Here is a 24,125-nt window from a genome sequence, read left to right as displayed (position 1 = left end):
TTGAAAATTTCTTTAAAAGAAAATCTATTTTGGGGATTAATATAGTCAAGGTAGTTGCGAAGTGTCAAGTACAAGCCTCGTATTGAAGTTAATTTGGATGAAATTAGAGTTTATTTGGCTAATGGTGCGTTTGGAAACCCAAAATATGATTTTTGAAAATCATTTTCCGGGTTCTAGTGTTTGGCTAGAGGGGGAAAATTGAAGTAAATGGAAAATAGGGGTGTGGCCAATGGAAAATAGAGGTGATTTTTTGAAAAATGACTTCTTTGTTTTTTTGGAAAATCATTTTTCGTTTGAAGCAGTGGAGTAGTCAATCCCCCACCATCGCCGCCACTATCTACCACTACCCACCACCCGCTATTTATGAAATTGATCAATTCATAAATAGCAAATTAATACATATAAAAGATTATGATGCTTATCAAATGAAAATTTGTAATATGACAATTGCTCTAACTTTTTATCCTAAATCTTGCATGATCCCGTTCTCGTTTTGGCTCCGCGCTCTATTCGGTCGGAACCGGGTTCGAGAACCTTCCTCATTAATTTATCTTGAATCGAGATCTTATGGCTCAACTTTATCCCAGAGCAACCCCATTTTTCACTTGGTCAAAATATGCCGAATTTCTTACGATAGGTTGCTAGGCAAGTAAGAAAGGGGAATTACTTACTCTAGCGCCAGCACTTTCCTTAGAATATCCTTATTCTACAAGAATAGTGTCAGAGTCAAGACCGGTGCTATCCCCTTCCCCTGCTACGCTTTCTTCCTCAACAATCAAAGAAGCATTTTCGGCTTGGCTCTCTTTCTAAGCGTGTGATCAACTCTCGAATGTAGGGGATCTCTTCGGTTTCCACTTCTAGATCATTTTTGAGAATGAACGCCCCCACTTCAAGAAAAAGGGCGTTATCAGGGGAGTGCCTCCAGGCTGGCGTTACCAGAGTTGCGGAGGCTGCTCAAGGAGCTTCGTGATGTCCTCTAGTGAAAGCGTTCTAACTGGCTCCTAATCCGTCACGGAAATTTTTGTATCCAATTAATTTATAGCAAAATCAACGATTTAAAAATCCATAGTAATAAACATAACAAAATTATGATATTGCCTCACAAATTAACACATATAAAAGATTATATGACATTTTACCCACATTATTTTAGACTAAATATACATACATAGGTTGCTTCAGTCAAAATGTACATCGTTTCATCTTAAATAGTAAATACATATGAATAGATAAAAAAAAACATTTTGAGTTAAATACATATAGTTTATCATGCAACCCTTTATTTATTTACAAAAATATCACTGCCTCTTTTGGGATAAACTGAAAATATGACATATTCTCATTCTCATGTGATTATATTATATATATGAACAAATAAAGAGAAAGAAACCAAGCTACCAAACGGGCAAGAACAAAATATATATATATGTATATGAAGCCGGCCGGGCATGGCAAGAAAACAGCTAATAACTCTTCAATGGACTTTGTCAATCTCACCACTCTTGTCCCTTTTCATTTCTCATTTTCCAAATCACCACCATCATGCCCTCCTCTCCCTCGCTTCTATCACCTCCCAATATTCCCTCCTTCTTCTCCCTCTGCTACTCCTTCTGATCTTCTTCATTCAATTCCATCGCACAAACACACAGTACAATAAATTCAACTAACTAATTTGAACTTGTCGTGAAAATCGGCAATCATCATATCGATCACCATGGATTCAATGTCCCTGTGCTTTCAGCTGCTCTTGATGCTTCAAGTCTCGTGCCTCGTAACGACGTCGTTCGCGGATCCGTCGGTCCCCGACCTCCTCCTCAAGTTCAGGGATTCTCTGACGAACGCCTCGCGGCTGAGCAACTGGAGCCTCAACAATGTCCCGTATTGCAATAATGGTACTGCGGTTTGGACAGGGCTGGTCTGCAAGGAAGGACAGTTCGTCGGACTCAAGCTGGAAGGGATGGGACTCGCCGGAAGAATCGACGTCGACACGCTATCGCAGCTCAACTCCTTGTCGCCTGACTCGCATCTGCGCTCCATAAGCTTCATGAATAACAACTTTGCAGGTAACGGCTTTTTGGTATTATGTTTACTTTTTAATTGATTTTAAGAAAAAAAAAGTTAATATATATGTTTGATATAAATAACTTTTTAAGTACATAAGTTAATATATACTTTTGATCTAAAAAATTGATTATGAAAAATCAAATCGTAGGATTTTTTCTTTATTTTTTGAATTCTTATTTTAACAGATATTTTTTTATTTTATTTTGTTTTAAGTATTATGAAAAATGATTATTAAAATATTTTTTTTATTTTATAAATTCATATGCCAATTCAAGGAACTTGTGGCACCAAATTTTAATTTTAATGGAGGCTAGTGTTCATAAGGAATTATCACTTGATTGGGAATCAACTTGGGTTCTTGAAATTCTTCTTTATTTTTTTTATTTTTTATATATATATAAATTTTATGCTTTTATGAAATTTAATTATCTATTATGGTTCATTGGTTCGTGGATGGTGGATATAGGGTTGAGATTATTCTCAATAACATTCGAAATTTAAACAAATTTTTTTTATAAAAAAATCACTGAAATAGAAGATTAAAACTGATAGGGCCATTTCCGAATGTGGAGAAGCTCCATTCACTGAGAGGTATATTCTTGTCGAACAATCGGTTCTCCGGTGAGATACCGGACGACATGTTTTCCGGCATGAACGCGATGCAGAGAGTGCTGTTGGCGAACAACCAGTTCACTGGGAGGATTCCGTCGTCATTGACAGGATTGAGAAACCTGTCAGAGTTGAAGCTTCAGAACAACCAGTTTGAGGGTCCCATTCCGGATTTCCCGCAGAAGGATTTGGACGTCGACTTCTCTAATAATAGACTTGAAGGTCCCATACCGCCTCATCTGAGTGGTAAAAACGCCAGCATTTTTGCAGGTTAGGATTTTTCTACCTGAAATTTTTGGACTTTTCAGTGGTTAATTTCATGCGTGTTTTTTTTTTTTTTAAATTTTTTTCTCAAAAATTACTAATTACTAAGTACATAATATGTTAATTGCATATTCTATACCATGGTTCACAATGCATATTGTGGACCATGATCCACGGTATGATAATTAAATATTTACTATATTGATAGCTATGAATTAATTGATTGATTTCACTAATGCCTTTTGAAAGGAATTAACTTGTCAATCAAATACAAATATAACCAATTATGTTTAAAACCCGACTACAACTTTCACAAAAAAAAAAAAACTAAAAAACAATTAAGAGATAATAAAAGATGAAAAATGGGAACCGATATTGAGGGACAAATAAATTGTTATTTCCATTGTATAAGTATTAAGGGGAAATTTTGCACCTAATAATGCACAAATAGTTATGTTTTAATTTTTTTTAATAATAATAACATATTAACATCCCTATATCAATAGACTTCTGCAGCAAAATAAAAATTTAAAAAAAAAAACAAAGAGAGAAAAGATTATATGAAAATAGATTTGATTAGCTATACTAATGCCATTATGCCATGCACGTCCTACATAGATGATAGAACTATAGAAGTCACTTTATAAAACAAATCCTTCTTTTCTTTTCATATTGATTATTTTATACGTACAGTTGAAATAATTTTTTTTTTGGTGAGAATACAGTTGAAATAATAGTACATTGTATTTCATTTTCTTAATATACAATAATTTCATTTCAAAAAAAAAAATCATTGCCAATAAATATCTAATATCAAAAAATTATTCATCTTTTCATATTAATAACCTTCTTAATTTAAACCTGTAAGCTATAAGTAACTAAATAATTTACTTTTTTTACTATTTTATCAGATAAGATCATGAGATTTAATCGTGGTATCCATATTTTCATCATTACTCAAAAAAATTATTCATATTTTATGTGTACATATCAGGTAATCCAAAATTGTGTGGCAAGCCGCTGAAAGTAGAATGCCCGCCGAAGAAGAAAACATTCCCCAAAATAGCAATCATCATCGCCGCCGTGGCAGGCGTTCTCTTACTCGCCGCCATCCTAGCATTACTCGTCCGCCGCCGCCGTCGACGGAGCAACGGAGAACTCCCAGCGAAAAGCAACGTCCCAATCCCAAAGGCGGCGGCGGAGAACTCCGCCTCAGAGATCTACACCACGCGAGGCGGGGAGAAGGGAAAGCTGAACTTCGTGAGGGCGGACAGGGAGACGTTCGAGTTGGAGGATCTGCTGAGGGCCCCGGCGGAGGTGTTGGGCAGCGGGAGCTTCGGGTCGTCTTACAAGGCGTTGGTGGTGACGGGGTCGGTGGTGGTGCGGCGGTTCCGCCAGATGACTAACGTCGGAAAAGATGAATTCTATGGGCACATGACGAGGCTTGGAAGGCTTTCACACCCTAACCTTCTCCCCCTGGTGGCGTTCTATTACAGGAAGGAGGAGAAGCTTTTGGTTAGTGATTTTGTTGAGAAAGGGAGCTTGGCCAGCCTCTTACACAGTAAGTCTCTCTGCCCCTTCATCAACCTACCTAGTAGCTACAATATTTCTTTTATATATATATATATAGCGCCCGTTGGAAATATTAAGTTATTTCAATTTTTAGCTTCCATATTCAAATTTTTGGCATAGATTCTTTTCTTAAGAAGATATATTATCATTGCTTGTCACATTAATAATAATTAAAGGTACATGAAATAGAACGTTAGTCACCTAACTTCAATAAGGTTCGGTAAAATTCCTTGAGGAAAAATGAAATTAAAATTTCATAGAAAAAAATTACCAAAAGATTGATCCTATTGTTTGTTTTATGAAAAAGAAATTACTAATATTGATTCTGTTGTTTGATTGTGGTTACAATGTAAGAATGGTAAGTAATAATAAGTATAAAGACTAAAATGATTGTCAAAGACTTTGTGGTCTAATGGCACTCGGTCCCATCCCATATGAGAGGGGTGAATGAGGGGTGAATTCTGTCCTTAGTGGAGGCGATATTGACTTTTTATGCTTAGTTTTTACTTGAACTGGACGGACAAATTTAAGAAAAGCTTTTTCAATCTAACCAAACATGCTCTTATAGTTTTAGTTTTGCTAATTTTTTAAGTTAGCTAGTGTTTAATTCAAGTGTATTATAAAAATTTTTAGTAAGTAATCATAGACTCTACTATCTTCATCATTTTTTTATTGACATTCCACAAATTGCTAATTTCATGTAAATCAGGCAAGAAAGGTTCAGGGCAGCCAGGTCTGGACTGGCCAACACGCCTGAAAATCATCAAAGGAGTAGCCAAGGGTTTATCATACCTCTACGAACACCTCTCAACGCTAACTCTCCCGCACGGCCATCTCAAATCCTCAAACGTCCTCCTAGACCAAACCTTCAACCCCCTCCTCGCCGACTACGCGCTGGCGCCGGTAACCAACAAGGACCACGCGCAGCAGTTCATGGTGGGGTACAAGTCCCCGGAGTCCACGCACCACGAGCGCGTGACGCGGAAGACCGACGTGTGGAGCCTGGGGATCCTGATTCTGGAGGTGCTAACGGGGCGGTTTCCGGCGAATTACTTGGCGCAGGGGAAGGGCGCGAGCGCGGATCTGGCGGCGTGGGTGAACTCGGTGGTGAGGGAGGAGTGGACGGGGGAGGTTTTCGATAAGGAGATGCGCGGCGGGAAGAGCGGAGAAGGGGAGATGTTGAAGCTGCTGAAGATCGGGATGTGTTGCTGCGAGTGGGAGGTTGGGAGACGATGGGATATAATGGAGGCTGTGGAGAGGATTGAGGAGTTGAAGGAGAAGGATGTTGAGGATGATTACTCGTTTGGGAGCGATGAAGATCTCTGTGCTTCTGCGTTGATCACTGATGACGAGTTCTCCTTCTCCAAGACGGCTTAGCTTCAATCTGCTGGAATTCGGAATTTAATTTAGGGTTCGTACGTGCTTCTAATCTCCTTGAAATTAAAACAGATTGTTTAAATTCAAATTCATGGCGCCAAATTGTTTCATTTCTCTATTGGTAGATAGGTAGAGATGAGGATATGGTGGTGTTTGTGTGGAATTTTTTTGTTACATATATTTTTCAAGGTCTTTATTATTTTTACATGATTATGTTCAATAAAAGAGATATTCTTGCTTGATTATTGCCTTTTTTAGCACAAGAGTTTGGTAGCATAGGATTCATAGTGTTGGTGCATGACTATAAAAACTGTCTATTTAACTTGTCTACAAATAGTAAAATCCGTCGCGTCAATGACCTCCCCCTCTCAACTCGATAGGATTGGGAAAGCACCTCAACCTGACAATACTATGAATGATTTTGGTAGCATAGCATTCATAGTGTTGGTGCATGACTATAAAAATTGTCTCTATTCAACTTGTCCATAGATAGCGAAATCTCTTGCATCAATGACCTCCACATCTCAACTCACACTCCAACAAGACCGTGAGCACCTCAACTTGACAAGACTGAATGGATAAATCACGATTCAACGGCCCATTAAATAAGAGGACTAATATCTGGTGCCCACAAGGAGTCACTCAGTCACCCTCACAAGAGGGTAAAAATCTCAAACTACAGTTATAAAGCTTGGTCATGTGCCCTTACCTACACCTGACACCCAGGAACCAATAAATTTTGATAACTTGCAAGACAGATAACTAAACTTGGTGAAATTTCATAGTATTTCTTATTGAAAGAACCAAAAGTGGAGAAAGGAATCATATATCTATAGTGACAATCTTCACATCATAAACTAATAATATAAATGTCGTCAAACTTGTAGGACCAAAAGTGACAAAATCTCTGATTACCTAATTTATAAACTAACTCAGCAAACAACAATAGAAATAAATAAATAAAAACTTACCTTAATTTAACTTAAATATGCACAAGGAAGAACATGGGGTTTACAGGCATTATAAATATATTTACATTTAGAACCTAAGCACCTTAGCTGTATGTACAGATGGAAAATATGAATATGCCTAAAGAAAGCATATAGGGTACAGATGAACTTAATGGCAATGAAATGAAATAGGGAACTACAAGCCTGGTGAACTCCTGCTGCTTTCATAACCAGAATGGCCTGTTAGAGTAGGGAAACTCAGATTTTCCTGTACAGTTGAGAAGCATTTGTTAAGAGGCCCGAAAACACCTCGATATTTATCATCATGCAAATGTTTATGGCGTGAAATTTTGATTCTTGATAATCCATAATCAGCTAAAATCACGGGTACAATATAACCTTTGCCACACATGCGAATAGTACTCTATACTAAATGAATAAAAGCCATATCTGGTAATGAGATTATATTCAACTCTGTGCAGTGTGTGGCGACTGGCGAGGCTTAGTTGAGTTATTGCAAACATTTGACGAGATGAGTTTTTGAAGCTTAGAATAATTGCAAAAGTATAGAATTGACTTACTTGAGACACGGAAACTTGGCTATGGTTTGGTGAGTAGCCGGGATAATAAAAGAAAGGTTGCGTGTTTTCTTCTGCGAGTGTTCTCAATCTATCTAGTTCTGGCATGACTGCGCTGCCCAGATCCGGTCTGTCTTTCCTTCTCAGCTCAGAACATTGTAACGATAACTTGGCGAGGCTCAGGGCATCTTCAACGGGCCAGTCACGCACAGCAGGATCAAGTATCTCAGCGAAGGTGCCTGCCTCGATCGCCCTTTCAACAATGTGAGTCAAACCCATTGGTGATTTAGCTGTTAGAATCTGCAAATATATGATCCCTAGGGAATACACATCGGATTTTACCCCAAGCATTCCCGTTTGCTGATATTCGGGATCAATGTAGCAGAACGTTCCAGCAGTTGATGTCATTCGATACTGAGTGACGGTGTCCGCCACTGATGGAGGCACTAGCCTAGCCAACCCAACGTCACTTATCTTACTCACAAAATTGCGATCTAGCAGGATATTGCCTGGCTTTAGATCACGGTGCACTATTGGTTCCGGTTTGGTCTGGTGTAGAAAAAGAAGGCCGGAGCAAATTTCAGCAGCAATTCGAAACCTTTGTTGCCAAGAAAGTGGTGGAGTTTTACCAGTCTCAAATAGGCAGTCTTCTAAGCTTCCATTCGACATATGCTCATATACTAAGCAACCATACTCGGGACATGCTCCTAGAAGAAGCACCATATGAGGATGCCTTATGCAGCTTAACACTTCAACCTGGAATCAAATAAACATAGTTAATCGAATATAGCATCACGCGATTTCCTAGCGGTCTTTTGTAAATATTGCTCCACAATATTCTAAAACACGAACTGGCAACAAAGGAAATAAACCACTTGTCAGTATCCTAACTATCTCCGCTAACTTTACATTACTAAGAATATCCTATTACCACTTTTCGAAATTTTATTACTTAGCAAATGGATACAAATGGTTCATAAAGGTTGAAGACAAATTTATATCCCCGTTTCTACAATGTGACTATTCCAGCTTGTCCTGCATTCAATTTTAATCTAGTCATAATCCAAGTGGAAATACTCATTATGTGGAAATTCTTGGCTCTTTACTACAATCCTTGTGGGTAAAAACCTATTTCTTAATTGAGCGTATCGGGAATTGTAAATGTGTGTTCATATATCAGTTTATTACCTCTTGCTGAAACTGTTGTCTTCCGTGAGCTGCATCAGGACGAAGGACCTTAACTGCAACAGCCGTGTGGTCCATAAAACATTTGTATACCGGCCCGTAGCCACCTTCTCCAATTTTGAGAGATTTTGAAAAATATTCTGTTGCAGCTTCAATCTCCTCGATTGTGTATCTCCTGTACCTGAAATCTGTTTGCGAAAATTGGCTAATCATCTTATTCTTCTCCTCTGCTTCCTTCATAGCTTTAATTTCTGCACTGATTCTCTTCTGAGCTTCAGATTCAGCCATCTTCTGAGCTGCTTCTGCATGTTCAAGTGCAACCTTAGATCTGGCCTTCTCTCTTTCCGCGATTGCCAATGCTGCTTCCTCAGCTAAAAGTGCGTCATCCAACCTTTTCTGTTCTTCCAATTTCCAGCGTTGCAGCTCCATTGCCTGCAAAAAGAAAACGTAAGACCATGCATAGAATAACATTAGCTCCAACGAAATCGGTCTTTCACATGCCTTCTGTCTTGCAGTGAGTGCTTCCTTACAGGCTGTACTGTACATTTCCATTGTTTGCTTAAGCTCCTGCTTTAGCCTTCTCATTTCCGCTTCCACATCATCCTAACGTTAAAGCAGAAAACGAGTCACAATCCATTTAAAGTAAGCTTTGATTCATAGAAAGTATTTCACGAAGCCTCTTTCCATCACAATGCACCATGCACCCTTGCTCGGTACATAATTTATGTAAATATTAGTCTTAGTACCCTTACCATTCCTGATACAGACATTCTATCACTCTCCGAAGCAAATGAGTACTCAGAAGATGTCAAGTTGTCCAATGATCTCCGACCAAAGTTCATGGAATCAAAACTACTGGTGTCAAAGTCTGAGAAGCCTGAGAGCCGATTAGGGTTCGGTCCATCTTCAAAGCTGTCAGTGTATGAAGGGAAAATGCTGTCAACACTCGACCTACCAGAACTGACAAAAGATATGTCAGTATCTGGTTTCGAGATTTCATATGGTATGCCATTTGGTCCTCTCCTGTGAGTGAATGGAGACCTGTTTGCAAATATTGACATCCAATTAGGCCTTGGAAACGGAAACCAACATATATACTGTTGAAATAAACAGGGTTCGTGGTAGACTAAACCCATTTTCACGAATTTTAACCAAATTTGAATCCCATCGTCTGACTTACTTTATGTCATTTTGTAAACCGCCAGGAGATGGTTCAGACAACAACCTCGAATTCCCAGAAAGTTCAGCAGCTGTAGAAACTAATTCAGGATTAGCACGTGCTAGACTAGAAGAAAAAGTGAAGAACCCAACAAAGCTTCTACGGAACACTAACTCTTTGAATTGACTGCAGATGGAAACAGCCTCTCACTTGAAGTTGAGTTTGCACTATGTTGTCGCACCAGGTGGTGGCGTAGCGGATGAGTGAATGACACTTGACGAGAAGCAGATCGCGTAGATGATATCTTCCCAGTTTTTGAAATAACATATACAGTACAGAAATCAGGTACCCCTTTTAACACACTTCCAGGAATATCTTTTACCTTAAATCTTCATGGAAAAAAGGAAACTGAAATTAGAACACTTATGGACATGTTTCTGCTAACGATCCTTAATTAATGCTTCAAATGGAATATAACTTCTTAGGTCCTGTTTCGTAAGCTTATGATTATAAATTATGATCAATAATCAACTCTGTTATTTAGTTGTAAAATCCATAACCTGCCAAACATTTATAGACTAAAAGAAAATGAAGAACGGGAAGTCATGAGATGAAAGGATTGAAAGCTCATTTCATTACTAAATTAAATGCAAGAGCACACACAAAAGAGAAATGCATATATATATACCTGAGAAGACCACCTTTTGCAGCAGCACCAAGAATTAGTATCTCTATCCCTACTCGATTTACATAATCAATAATTCCTTTAATAGGGTCTACTTCCTCTAACAAGATTTCATGACATTGTACCTGCAAATTATATTCTATAAACTTTAGAGGCATGTAATGTGCGTGAAGATAATCATCAGTAAACAAACCATTTTTTTTTTCTGGTCCCGCAATCAAAAAGAGCATCTCAGTGCACAGTACTAACATCTTTGCGTGTACAATAGACACGGAAAGGAAGAAAGACTTCTCTCGACTGGGGATCCATTTCTCTAACTGGAAATCCATTCTCATCACAAATATCATAATTCTGGTTTGGTCCTGCATCAATAACACATCGTTGAATCAGGTTATGGAAATTTCCTTTCAAGACACAAGGCAATAGGTTCTGAATACTTCTGATCATTTCTGCATAATTGACCTGTTCTTAATGGCTGAAAAAACTCGATACAAAATGAAAACCAGGTAAATTTGGGAATGTTGAGAGCATATGCTAGGCCAATGCTAAAACCACAATCTCTAACAAGACAATTTTTTCAGAACAGTGTAATTTGCATGGCCTCTGCAAAATGTCAGCTGAAATTTTCCATCTTCTTACATGAAAAATTGCTTCATAAATAGTTATGAACATTTGACAAAACATATAGTGTAGAATGGGGCAAGCAACATGGGTTACAAGAACAAACCTTGGAATTTTCAAGCAAAATTCTATGATTTATAAAACTTCATTTCTCCTTGGCTAAAACTACTCTAACACCCCCAAATCATGATGTTAGAGTGTATGCTCTAGCAGCCGGGCAGCGGCTGTGTGAGAATTTCACCCTCTTATGAGGTGGCTGCCATTGCGGGACCTCTAAATCACCATGATTTACCCTTTCTAAAATCCTGTAAGGTGGAGTGGGCCCAGGGCTAGGGATTTTGCCTTTTTGTGGGCAAGAGTGTGTGCTATAACTCATCAAAATCCACGTTGCCTATACACATTATATTGTGTAATTAAACATTCATAAATCCATATGAGAGAGAGAGAGAGAGGGAGAGAGAGAGAGAGAGATAATTACTTTGGGTGAGTTTAACATGGAGTAAAAGTAAGGCATTTCCTTTAGCAACGAGATTCTCAATTGACCATTTCAGAGCCATTTGGCTTCCTCTGTCTTTGTCAATGGCAACGGCTATCAACTTCTTATCTCTCCCAGGCTGAAGGTTCGTTATTGGCGACGAGCCCCACATCTCTCCTCCTCCTTCTCCTTTTCATATGTTTCTCTGCATCCCCCAAACCCTCCAGGGGCATACGCAATTGAAATCCAATTCGCTTTTTGATCTCCGATCCTCACTCCCAAAAACCAAACAAAATCCCAGGTTTTTGAATTGTTTTCTCCCGATATACCTTTCTCGCTCGAATTTCTCTTTGAAAATGGCAGTAAATTCTAAAAAATTGTAATAGGGGAATCAAAGAAAGACATTGAAAGAGGTATAACTTTCCTTCGTTCAAAGAAGACAATTCGACTCTAATCCTCACCATTGAAATGTGCGAACGAAGCTCCGCTTTTAGCGGCTGTGTATTTATGAGATTTTCCATGGCTACTGCTTTGCATGGGCTATTCACTCATCGCTGCAACTTTACCGGAATAATTGTGACGGCGATGAAGAAAAATAAAATATTACATTTACTTCTTTATTTTTTTTTAGAGCCAATTTGTTTCGCATAAAATATGCATAAATGAACCACATAATGTTAAAAAATGCATCAGCACTAGAAGTACTATCCACACGAGAATATGACCTTTACTTATAAATTGGTAAAATAATAAATTATTAATTATATAATAATTATATTTAACAAATAAAATAAAATACTCCGTAATAAATTAATTTTTAATTAGAAAATTTAACAAATAAATATAAATAATAAATTTATAAGGAGTCGATTTCCATTCAAAGTTGCCAATTCAGTTTATTTAGCGCATTAGCTGTACTCCGGACGCCGTAGCTTCCAGAAAAAATAATCCTGTTCTCATATCTCTTGCTTCTCTCTAATCTCATTCATCTTTCACTCGATTCTTCCCGTCTGATCAGACAAATTAATTCAAAGGTTTGATCTTTCTGTCTCATAAAACCTTGTTTTTATTCTTAATCTTTGTTCTTTTTTATTCTTCGGCTCGATTAATGTTTACCAAACCATGATTATCTTTGTATTACACTGTGAACTGTGTCATTTCTGTGGATACGCGCTTCTATAATTCCTTTTAAGAGTTAGCTTTTGTCTGGAGTCAAGGTCTTGGCTTGATTGACGAATTATATAATCATTTACACTTCCTTTTTTGTTCTGTATATGCAGTCTTTGCAGTGAATAGGCTAGATAGGATGATGATTATTAGTGGATTTTCTTTCTGTGAATTAAGGCCCCTGTGTGGTATATACCTATGTTGAATTTGGCAATGACTGAGCACTTCTATGTGGGACAAATACTTTCAGTCATTCGCATCTGCCTGTGTCAGTGTTTTGCAAGCAGAGTTCAGAGTGATTATATCTGGGATCTGAAAATGGCAGCAAAGTTTAGTTTTACTCTAGGGATTCATTATTATTGTATAAAATAAAATAATTGAAGAAGCTAACAGTTGGGAAAACCGAATATCCAAAGACTTGAGAAAATTTTAAAAGCTTTGTTATCTAGATATGCTTCCATACTAGAGAATAAGCTGTTTCTTTTTCCTGTTTTTCCCTCCAAATGCGATATGCATTGCTTTACTTTTATTGCTCTGGGAGAGTAATGGACACTGTCACTTTATGTATAATTGTTTAGTACTAAGAGTACTAGAGATGCCATCTTCTGGCTCAAAGACAGTTGACATAATGCACAATATTCAACCTTTGATTTTAAAATTCTAATGTACTTGCACTTTGTGGTGTTTGGTCTTATCATAGGATATTTGTTTTGAAGTCCAGTTCTGCATTCAGCTTCCGCATTGGGAATCTTTGCACCCAATTTCTGAAATGGTATGTTTGTAGTTTGATAATTTCTCAATGCTATATCTCTTTTTTTTTTTTTTTTTTTTGTGTGGGAGTAACGAGGGAAACTCGCAGTCACTACTCAAGGGTGTGCACTGGGTGAACCTCGCCTTGTAGCCCTAACCGGTCGACTCAAACCAAGAAAGCGAATAGGCTGCTCCCGCTGGGAGTCAAACATATAACGTTGTGGTTACCAAGTCAACAGTCTGACTAACTTGGTTGGGGTTGCCCCCCTCAATGCTATATCTTAAATATGCACTTCTTGTATTCCACTGTGTTTTCTTTTGATTAGCTCCACAATGTAATACTAAATGCAAAGCCTGCTGTCCTAACTGGATTACAATGATATCGATCCTCCTCAGCTCCAAGCTAGAGGAAAAGGAACTACATTTTATTATATATTGCAACAAAGTTATGCAGTTTAATTTTCTTGGAGGCGGGGTTGGTTGAGAAATACATTTTGACTTAGCAATACCATAGATCAGTGGTCTGTCAAAGGGAATACTAGCTAAGCAGATCTTGAAATATAAAAAATCACCATGGATCAGATATAGGGCTATATGAGTAAACTATCTGTGAATTGATTATTAATTCCTGTAAAAAAAAATCAATTCCTATGTTTATTATTTCTTCAAGTATTTGCTTTCCATATTCAAGATTTTTGTTGCCATTTTCACAGGCTTCAAAATTTATTGCAAATTTGATTGTGATGGGCTCCTCAATACTAGCAAGGGCTTTTGTTCAAGCATATCGTCAGGCATTGGCAAGTAAGTTTTTTTTTTTGGAATTTCAATAATCAATATAAAGTCAAATAATTTTCATCTAAATGAGCATGAAACTTATCTATAAAGTCCTGCATAAATGGTTATGTGGTGGTAGTCATTCATGGATCCCTCTTCCTTTACTTATCATGCTAATATGCTTATGACTAGAATCAAGGCTGTTTAGTTGTGTTATTTTATGAGACAGTGTGTATGTTTTTCGAATGCCTCGTAACTTTTCAACTTTATTTATATTGTATTGTTTAAAAAACTTTTGCCTCGATAGAAATATGTCAGATAGTTCCTTGCTTCCTTTCATTCTAGCACTAGTTTAGATATGATACGATAATTAGTAGCTAATTTCATAATTGACGGTTACTACCATAATCAACAGTTAGCGTCAATGCGTCATAATTAATAGCTTGTTTATTGGTTGAAACCAATTCAATTTCTTGTTGGTTAAGATTGCTAGTGTATGAGAAAAATGGTGAGCAAACCGAGAATGTTTAGAATGAACGAATGCCATATGATTGTATTACGTATAATATCTTATCTATATCTTTACATCATACATAGTTTCAAATGACTTCAGATGCCTCAAAAAGCGGTGTTGCTCAGGAGGCAGCCCAGAACATTATAAAAACAGGTAAGGTCATGACTGAAACAGAAGCGAGACAAATTCTTGGTGTCACCGAGAATTCGACATGGGATGAAATCTTGCAGGTTGTTCTCATTCTTAATTTCTTCTTCCTCAGTTTGTACATGTGTACGTACATACATACATATATACATACATACATGTATGATTTGAGTCGTTTGGCGTGCCTGCAAGTTTCATGTTCCAAACCTTTGTAGAATTTTGTCATTTGCATATCGATCTTGTATTGTATATCACACGAGGATAATTCCAAGTGTGTGTGTGCCTGTACTGCCATTCAATCATTCGTATAATTTCGTTTTCTCCTTTGCTAATCTGCAGAAGTACGACAACTTGTTCGAGCGAAATGTGAAAAATGGGAGCTTTTATCTGCAGTCAAAGATTCAGAGAGCAAAGGAGTGTTTGGAAGCAGTGAACCAAGCTAAAGAGCAGGGGACAAAGTGAAAGAAACATAAAAAATAAGTGCAGAATTGTAGTGTTTACTTTGTTGTTGGCTTGTTGCTAACATGCTTAAGTTCTAGTCTGGAAAAAGTGTACATTTATGGGAGTTAATACCACAAATGGTCATCTGACTAATGGGTTAGTATTCCTTTTAGTCATTGACTTTCAATTCAACCATAATTGATAATCTGACTTTTATTTTTGACCACAAATAGTCCTATGTTAAAATTTATGTTAAATAGGTGTTAAATCTAGTGTTAATATTGTCAAATTGATTAATATTATTATGATTATTTCTTTTTTAGAATTATATGATAACATAATTAATTTCAAATATTAATAAACATTAAGTTAATAAATACGTAGTATAAAAACAAAATGGACGTGACAAATCACATAAATGGACAAATTAAATAAAAATATATGATTAATGTTCGTAATTTATACTTGAATAATTATATTAATTCAATGGTGGAACAAAATGTTTGACTATTAATGAAGAGTGAAAACTATTAATCGGCCATGTTTGAACAATCATGAAAATGATGGAAGCAAAGTTTTTGAAACAAATGTCTTCCATTTTAATCCATTGGTTAAATTAAAATTAAACATTTAGCTATAATATTAAATCTTCATTTTGTATGCATAATTACGAGAATAAGGTGTATTGTCTTTCTATTTAGGAGTATTTATATTCATTAATTGTTCAATTATGCTTGTTGGTGATAAATTCTAAACATTTTTATTTTATGACCATTATATATATCAATTTGACGATAATACCACTAGATTTAACACCTATTTAACAAAAATTTTAACGGAGGATTATTTGTGGTAAAAATGAAAGTCAGAGGACCATTTGTGGTATTAACTTTATTTATGGTGTAAAATCTGAGTTTGTCAATAAAAAAGTGATTTTTTAATATAAAAAAAAAATTACGAGAAAGCATGGAGTTGCTACTCGAAGGTGCATTTTGGGTAAAGTTTACTTTGTGATCTTAGTTAGAGATAAAGAGGTAAGTTAGTGTATGGTGCTCATAGCTGACCAGTTTAAATCAAGAAGGTAAAAGGACAACTCTCACAAAGAATCAAATTTAAAATGTCGTGTTGTCAAGTCAATTATTCAATTAATTATTTTGATTTTTAACAATGTAACAAATTTATTTGTGCATGTATACTATATTTTAGTTTATGAATAAAATGCTCCTTTCTCTCAGGCAATCATTATTGTAGATGGTTCGTCACTTTTAGCGTAGTTGGTTCGTCACTTAAAGGTCATGATTGGAGGCGACAGTGTGAGGTTCACAATTATAATGTAGTGATGTTGGTTTTGTGTGGGGTTCACAATGGCGGCGGTGTAAGGTTCACAATTGTAGTGATGTTGGTTTTGCGTGGGTCCACAATTTTGAAAAAAACGAAGACCAATCTTGCCTAGTGCACATGTGGTGCACAAGGAGTGCAACCTAACCCGAACCTCCAATGTTCACGGCAAGAATTGGACCCCCACGCAGACTACAATATCATTTTTTTTTTTTGAGTTAGAGACTCAACACCAAACTATACACTTTTGCACGCAAGTAGCCAAACCCAAATCCCCAATGTTTATGGTATGAACTTGGCCTCCAAATGGACTACAAGATCTTTTTGTTTTTCCCTAGTTAGAGATTCATCAGCACACCAAATTATACACTTATGCAAATAAAAAGCCCAAACCCAAACTCAAACCTCAAATGTTCGCGGTAGAAATCAAACTCCACTCCTACTAGATCTTTTTTTTAAACCTAAACCCGAACCCCTACCCTACCTCCATTAGAAGTAAGGCTTAAGTTAGATTTCTTCTCCCAAAAGGTTGAATCTCCAACCCCAAGAGCCCCCCACACCCCGGCCCGACAGAGCATTTGGGAGGGATGTAAATCACGGTGACTCAATGGTTCAGATAGGGCCAAATGCCGGGGCACACAAGAAATCTGCCCACTTTGAGCATAATTATATTCCCACATTGCCACTGCCGATGCTCGAACCTTGATCTCTTATTCCAAATACTACCTACTGAATTAGTGAATTAAGCCCGTATGGGTTTAAGTTAGATTTTCATTCACTAGACCAATGGTTAGAGTCGTTGCAATAAAAGATCTTTATTTTGTTTTAGATCAAAATAAACATTCTTAAAAATAAAGGGATAGAGAGAATAATATCAAATCATACTTAAATTACCATAATCTAAAAATAGAAAGACAAAGTTCACAAGATTACAAGCACTACTACACAAGGTTTAATTTATCTCATTATTATTATCATACACTATCATTATTACACATTTACAGGCCCATTATTATGAGCGTCATTTTCATGATAATCAGGCTTCATCTTCTGCTTCCCTTTAGCGCCAACAAAAACAAAATCCAGATTATAAAGCACAGGCACCATGGTGACATAACACAAGAACACCAACACCGGCCCAAAAATCCACATCATCAACGGAAGCGCGCCGTAGAACAGGCGGTTTCCGGCGGTGTTCAACGTGAGGCCTTTCTCCAGCAGCTCCGACACGTACTCCGGGCACACGATTCCGGCGCTGTCCGGCGGGCAGTTGATGAGGAAGTTGACCTGGTTTATGAAGCGGATGGAGAGGGAGTGGCTGAGGAAGGAGAAGAGGAAGACGAGGAGGAGGGCGACGTACTTGAGCGCCACCATGAACTCGCCGTGGGCGCCGTACACGGCGTCGTTTAGCGGCTTCTTGATGCTGTAGGTGCTGCTTATCACGGCGGCTAGGCCGGAGGAGAGGAGGATGGAGGTGGTGGCCATTAGGGTTGACCCCATGATCGTGTTTCGGAGGGTTTGGACCGCCAATATGTTTTTCTTCTCGTTATCCTAAGGATCAAAAGCGTGATTTTATAAATAATAATAAATGAATAATCTCACTATCCAAAATATGTTCACGTGCTCGTTATGCTGATGACTTAGTTCATATATAAAACCTTTTATCTATGTACTCTGATACTACCTTAGGTGCAAAAAAACTAAGGGTGTGTTTGGTTGGTGGATTTAGGTATAGGGAATGGGTATGAAAGTGATTGCTTGTGTTTGATTGATAGGTTTTGTGAATGCTACTATGGGTTTGGAATACTCCATTAATGAGAAAACTCATACCCTTATTAAATAAGGGTTTCATCTTCCTTCCTCCTTTCTTCCTCAACTATTAATAATCATTCCCATTCCACCCAACTACCAAACATGCAAAATACTTTCACCAAAACCCATTACCATTACCAAGTATTTGATACCCATTCCGATTCCGATTCCCATGTACGAACCAAACGCACCCTAAATCTCTTTTTCCCGAACTCCCACACCTAGGACCTACCGTGACTATGGTGGAGCTAATCTCTTTCTCTCGAGCTCCCACACTTAAGTAATTGTTTGGGGAGGAGGGGGGTAAACTTACGGTGATTCAATAGCTCCTTGTGAGCACAACAACACCTTAGGTAAAAAACTGTGTCAACAATGAACCATCTAAAATTCTTAGGGTTAAAGACTGAAATGGAAGCAACCCAAAAAATATTGACAAAAATAGAAATTTTTTGAAAACCAAACAGAAAAGTGTCTTATTTTTGTAATTTCTTTTGATTTGTTTTCCATTTCAGTCTTTAACCCGAAATTTCTATGCTACATTGGTCAACATTCACTTTTATGTACTTAGATAATAAGGAGTATAATTTTTTATTTGAAAACTAATTGAACTACCTTTGACTCGACAATTTACTATGATACCTTGTGTCTATCTATTATCTAAGAGCACCATATATGTTTGCGGTCGCCATAGCACGACAGAATTGAACTTACCACAACGCAAAGGGGGTTGGGTTTGACGCAGCAAATCGAGTACGTGGAATTGTGGAAACTAAGGAAAAAATGTTTATGTCTGACACGGATTCCACGCAAGATATATATTGGATTTCACAATGGCCAAATTGAAACAACGAATTGAATAGAAGCATAAAAGTTGAAAAGGATGCCATTATTAATATTGCTAGCTGATACTATGAACCGGTTGTCGGAATGTACCTAGTCACTACCAAAATGGATTGATTCAAATAGAGAGTCAAAAAAATTGCAATTATAAATGTCACATTAGTTTTTCAAAAAATAAATGTCACATTTCAAATGATATAAATTTTGTCCCTAAATTGTTAAAATGTAGTTATATATTGTTCCTCTTGAGGAGCATAAATTACAATATATGGAAATAATATATGGTCAAAATTTGACAATTCAGAGGACAAAATATATACCACTTAGAATTGTGGGTAACATTTATAATTGGTCTATACTTGAGAATCATAAATTATAATTTTTCCTTTAAAATGTTATGATTATTAAGTTACTTTTTATCCATCGCTACACAAGATTTAGAGATTAAAAAATCTAACTACTTCACAAATTATTGATAGACGAAATTAAAGTGGCGACATTATAATTGATGAACAAAATGTGCTATTTCTATATAATTCAGAGATTAAAAATATCATTTTCCTTTACATATTATTGTCACATAATACAAATGTTTGATATATAATTATGGACACAAAAAGTTCAAGTTTTTCCACTAATAAGCCTTTTATTTTTCATTATTTTGACAATTTGTGTATTGTCACACATTGATGAGTAATATATATTAATGAACTCCTGGTCAATCAAAAAAAAATATATATAATGTGGTACAAAAAGATACTAATGTGGTATCTTAGCCTATTAAAATAAAATATTTATTATTTTATATTTATCTTAAAAGATATATGTATTAAAAATGTATTTAAAAACTTATACAAAATTCAAACACTAGAGATCGAAAAGACACAAATAATAATAAAGATTTTCTTGTGATAATTGCACCACCCACTAATGGGGTACACAAGTTTGTACTCTTGATATATTTCCACTAGGTTGATTTTCCTAGGTGGATGACATCAAGGGATATGATAAAAAAATACTTTGTCTACACTCATGACAAACACAACTAAAGTGACTAATCAACATCAAACCTAGATAACCTTTGTGACAAAATAGATATTTTTATTACTATATATCTTTAATTTCTCACACTAACTCGTTAGAACATAGGGATAAGTGTATTTGTAAGAGTAAAACTGGTGTAACATGACATAATTTATTGGAAGAATAAAAGGATTCCTTCCTAATATTGGTTCTTTTTATTTAATTAATAAATAAATTCATTATTTTCTTACCTTGTGATGGGGTTAGCCGATTTATGAGTAGCGAATAAATATAAAGTTTTTTTTTTTTTTTTTNTTTTTTTTTTTTTTTTTTACCACATCAAGAGGACAACATTGTAGAGGTAAATTTAGAAGGGAATAATAGCATTATTTGAAAAAAAAAATATTGTGGCCCATTTTTTTTCTTTTTTGGGTGACTGTACCAGAGAAGTCCCATGTTACTACTTGAGATGTGTACTAAGTAAACCTTACTTATGTGTAATAGCTCCTAAACCACATAAGAGATATAAACCGTACTAAGAAGATAACGCGCGATAGATGGGGCTCTACTAGCTAGGGTGTTGTGTATGTCTCATATGTTAGTAGAAGATGATAGATGTTGGGGCGTCGTAGCAAGAACTAACACATTTCTCTGTGGTTTAAACCTGAACTAGGCCCGCTGAGTGGGTCAGTGGTGCAGGGTGTGGGAGTAACATACCCGTGATACGGTACAAGAGTAATTTTGTAAATGTAGCATTAGGATTACATATAAATATGAGACTTGTAACCCTAGATGTATAATCACCACAATTAATAAAAGAAACTATTTTACTGACGTAGGTAAACTGCTGAACCACATAAGTCTTATATTTTGTTAGTTTTAGTATTTGTTCTGTATTTCTTAATCCATTTTTTAAAACAAGAGGATACCATCCTAATGCAAGAAACATTCTTCATACATTCAACTACCCTTTTCGAGGAATTTTGTTTTTGGATCAATTGATAATTCATTTAACAATTAAATAACTATATTTATAAAAATTTCGAAATAATTAAATTTATAACTCAAAAATAATTTAAAAATAAAATAATTGATTTTACCTTCTTCTTCTTATTATTATTATTAGATGTAATAATATATGAACTTATTATCATGGATAGCTGCAAAGATATATTTGCATTATTAACCTTAAGGTGGACAGCATTTCCATATGTTCCATCTCATCAAAGGTGATATGATATGAATGATAATGCCTGCACGTACACACATATATGTATACACTCTCATCTTAATTCATACCAATCAATCGCACAATTGTAATTTGATATGACTCTCCGTTAGACTTTTTTTTTTTTTAAATTACAATTTAATCGCTTAATTGTTTTCATTCTATAAATTTGGTGCCTCTCTATCAATTTAACAAATTTAATTCCTCAATTGTTTATAATGTCACATTCCGTCCTTGTATTATATAATGTCAAGGACTAAATATGCAACATTATCAATAACTAAGGAACTTACTTTGCTAAAATTGATAGACATGAACCAATTTTTCAGAACAGAAACAATTCAAGGAAAAAAAAAAGATATTTTAAAAATTCCTTTCCCCATTTTGCCCCTTTTTTCTTTTGGGTCAAAACTCAAAAAGAAAGGAATATACTTTTAGACCAAACTTTCATTAGCAAGTAGAAATGGATGATTAATAGCCTTTTTTATGCTTCAAACGTGGAGATAATTTATGATGGGGATCTTTTAAGAGTTTTACAACTTAGAATTTATATATATATGCATGAACTTAATCCAATTTTTTTAATGGTGAAGAACTAATAAAGTACTTTGTGTTTTCTGTGCACAAAGGGTCAGCGGCCCCATTGAGATTCGAACTTGTAACTTCTCATTTGGGAATAGGGATCAAACCTGTGATCTCTCACTTAGAGGGCCACAGCTATGCCATTTGACCACAAAGACCTTTGACTTAATATATAACTTAATCGAGTAAATATGTTAATTTTTTTTTTCTAATTTAGTTAAATCCAATAGTTTGAGACAATTGATAAACAAATGAATCAGTTAAAGGTTTGACTCTTGTAAGGATTATTGTCAATACTAGTTATATAACTGAATTTTATCTCATTAATTTTTCCAGGAAAAATAATTTTAATCAGTGTATCAACATATAATTAGTGTTATTGTACACCGTTAATTAATGAAATTGTGTCTCTTCATTAAAAAATAAATCTAAACTTAAGTTTGTTCAACTCTCTTTCTCTCTCACATATATAATTATATATCATAATGAGTTAATTCCATTTTTGGTCCTAGATTTATAAGTGGCATTCCACTTTTAGTCCTCTTTTATAAAAACATCCACATTTGGTCCTAGTATTATTGTGGCATGACCATTTTTGGTCATCCATCAACAAAATTGTTGAAATTTTGTTAAATACAATTGTTTTTCAATCATTTTTATACAAAGTAAGTTGACCCCACTATATTTTTATGTTTATTTTTTTTGAAAAACTCTGTAATAGAAGACCGAAATGCCTTTGTATTTAACGACATTTCAACAATTTTGTTGACGAAGGACCAAAAATGGTCATGCCACAATAATGCTAGGACTAAATGTGGATGTTTTGATAAAAGAGGACTAAAAGTGGAATGCCACATATAAATCTAGGACCAAAAATGAAATTAACTCTATCATAATTGTTATTTAAATATAATTAAGTCAGCCATGGACCAAGGAGGGCTATGAACTTATGAAGAGTGATTGTGCTTAATTAGGGATCATTATTATTTGTAGGAAAAAAAAATTGGTTAAAATTAACACTTTCTATTAATTAAATAATGCAATTTTATCGGTCAGCCATTAATGTATACGTATATGATTTATAGTTTATTAATTGAAGCATATGCTCCATCTTAACTAAAAATCTAAGCTGATAGTTGGATTGTACATATGTAAAGAGAAATGGTAGGCAGTGTTAATACCTTCATGATGGCAGAGACCCAAAGGCGGCGGCCGGCGGCGTTGGTGCCGATAGTGGTGGTGAGCGGCTGAGTCCGGACCTTATGCCACAACCAAACATGATACCCAATGCATATCAAACACCCAATAGGGACCAAAATCACATCCAAATAACACTTTTTCCACTCCATTATTGTTACTCTCTAAGTTAATTAGGGCAATTCTTTATTGGGGATTCAACCAATTTATAAAAGAGTGCCCCAAAAAGAGACGAATAGTTTATGGCAATATTGGGGGGATGAACTTGGACTGATTTCAGTGCCAAAACCATTCCCAACCCCAAGCTTTATAGCACACAAAAGGGAGAAGAAGAAGAGGGAAAGCTAGCTAATGCACATACATATATACATCCACTTTGGCATTATAATTAATAATTATTGTGTATGTGCATGGGTCTTTTCATGTGTGCAGTGTCTCAATCTTTTTTCTTTTCCAAAATATTTGCCTTTTAAAGTTTCTTTATTCCCCCCAACAACTCCCTTTTTCTTCCTCCCTTCACAATTATATCAGCTACCACTATACCAAAAAAAAACTTAAATCCAATAGGAATCGACGTTGGATGCATATGTGTCTCTAAAACAAAGGCTAAATTTACATTATTGTCTAAGTAACATATTCATTCAATATAAATTATAATATAATACGTGTTCTGTCAAATTAACGTAATTGAAACTCTTTAATATGATGTTCAAGGTCGACTACTTTGAGAATATAATTGAACCTAGTGGAGTACGTTAATTATTACGTGTTGT

The 24,125-nt window shown here is 35.8% G+C and overlaps 4 protein-coding genes across 4 annotated transcripts; 2 read left to right on the top strand and 2 right to left on the bottom strand.

The window, feature by feature from the left end:
* The first annotated feature begins 1,714 nt into the window (after positions 1 to 1,714).
* Positions 1,715 to 6,131, top strand: LOC116025450 (pollen receptor-like kinase 4). The gene is made up of 4 exons (XM_031266679.1): positions 1,715 to 2,063; positions 2,617 to 2,943; positions 3,932 to 4,498; positions 5,219 to 6,131. The coding sequence occupies exons 1-4, from the start codon at positions 1,715 to 1,717 to the stop codon at positions 5,884 to 5,886; spliced, it is 1,911 nt and encodes a 636-aa protein (XP_031122539.1). The 3' UTR covers positions 5,887 to 6,131.
* Positions 6,132 to 6,838: 707 nt separating this feature from the next.
* LOC116024712 (U-box domain-containing protein 52-like) lies at positions 6,839 to 12,088 on the bottom strand. The gene is made up of 10 exons (XM_031265687.1): positions 11,543 to 12,088; positions 10,693 to 10,805; positions 10,447 to 10,568; positions 9,933 to 10,147; positions 9,780 to 9,849; positions 9,352 to 9,640; positions 9,101 to 9,202; positions 8,603 to 9,031; positions 7,418 to 8,170; positions 6,839 to 7,104 (listed from the first exon to the last, which is right to left on the bottom strand). Exons 1-10 carry the CDS (start codon positions 11,709 to 11,711, stop codon positions 7,033 to 7,035), a joined length of 2,334 nt encoding a protein of 777 aa, XP_031121547.1. The 5' UTR covers positions 11,712 to 12,088; the 3' UTR covers positions 6,839 to 7,032.
* A 345-nt stretch (positions 12,089 to 12,433) lies between these two features.
* On the top strand, positions 12,434 to 15,562 carry LOC116024937 (mitochondrial import inner membrane translocase subunit PAM16 like 2-like). The gene is made up of 5 exons (XM_031265976.1): positions 12,434 to 12,573; positions 13,407 to 13,478; positions 14,170 to 14,257; positions 14,844 to 14,974; positions 15,231 to 15,562. Exons 2-5 carry the CDS (start codon positions 13,476 to 13,478, stop codon positions 15,351 to 15,353), a joined length of 345 nt encoding a protein of 114 aa, XP_031121836.1. The 5' UTR covers positions 12,434 to 12,573; positions 13,407 to 13,475; the 3' UTR covers positions 15,354 to 15,562.
* Positions 15,563 to 17,539: 1,977 nt separating this feature from the next.
* On the bottom strand, positions 17,540 to 23,658 carry LOC116024772. Its single transcript, XM_031265763.1, has 2 exons — positions 23,337 to 23,658; positions 17,540 to 18,221 (listed from the first exon to the last, which is right to left on the bottom strand). Exons 1-2 carry the CDS (start codon positions 23,502 to 23,504, stop codon positions 17,661 to 17,663), a joined length of 729 nt encoding a protein of 242 aa, XP_031121623.1. The 5' UTR covers positions 23,505 to 23,658; the 3' UTR covers positions 17,540 to 17,660.
* Positions 23,659 to 24,125: the final 467 nt, after the last annotated feature.

The sequence above is a fragment of the Ipomoea triloba genome, chromosome 7 (genome assembly GCF_003576645.1).
Source record: "Ipomoea triloba cultivar NCNSP0323 chromosome 7, ASM357664v1".
NCBI lineage: Eukaryota > Viridiplantae > Streptophyta > Magnoliopsida > Solanales > Convolvulaceae > Ipomoea > Ipomoea triloba.
This window is presented reverse-complemented; position numbering and strand designations above follow the sequence as displayed.

Coding starts and splice junctions, on each gene's coding strand:
- LOC116025450 (XM_031266679.1), top strand. CDS start 1,715: ATGGATTCAATGTCCCTGTGCTTTCAGCTGCTCTTGATGCTTCAAGTC. Junction 2,944..3,931: donor AAACGCCAGCATTTTTGCAG/GTTAGGATTTTT, acceptor TGTACATATCAG/GTAATCCAAAATTGTGTGGC. Junction 4,499..5,218: donor CTTGGCCAGCCTCTTACACA/GTAAGTCTCTCT, acceptor CATGTAAATCAG/GCAAGAAAGGTTCAGGGCAG.
- LOC116024712 (XM_031265687.1), bottom strand. CDS start 11,711: ATGTGGGGCTCGTCGCCAATAACGAACCTTCAGCCTGGGAGAGATAAG. Junction 10,148..10,446: donor GCAAAAGGTGGTCTTCTCAG/GTATATATATAT, acceptor TTTTCCATGAAG/ATTTAAGGTAAAAGATATTC. Junction 7,105..7,417: donor GCCAAGTTTCCGTGTCTCAA/GTAAGTCAATTC, acceptor TCAACTGTACAG/GAAAATCTGAGTTTCCCTAC.
- LOC116024937 (XM_031265976.1), top strand. Junction 14,258..14,843: donor ATATCGTCAGGCATTGGCAA/GTAAGTTTTTTT, acceptor AAATGACTTCAG/ATGCCTCAAAAAGCGGTGTT. Junction 14,975..15,230: donor CATGGGATGAAATCTTGCAG/GTTGTTCTCATT, acceptor GCTAATCTGCAG/AAGTACGACAACTTGTTCGA.
- LOC116024772 (XM_031265763.1), bottom strand. CDS start 23,504: ATGGAGTGGAAAAAGTGTTATTTGGATGTGATTTTGGTCCCTATTGGG. Junction 18,222..23,336: donor GGGTCTCTGCCATCATGAAG/GTATTAACACTG, acceptor TTTGATCCTTAG/GATAACGAGAAGAAAAACAT.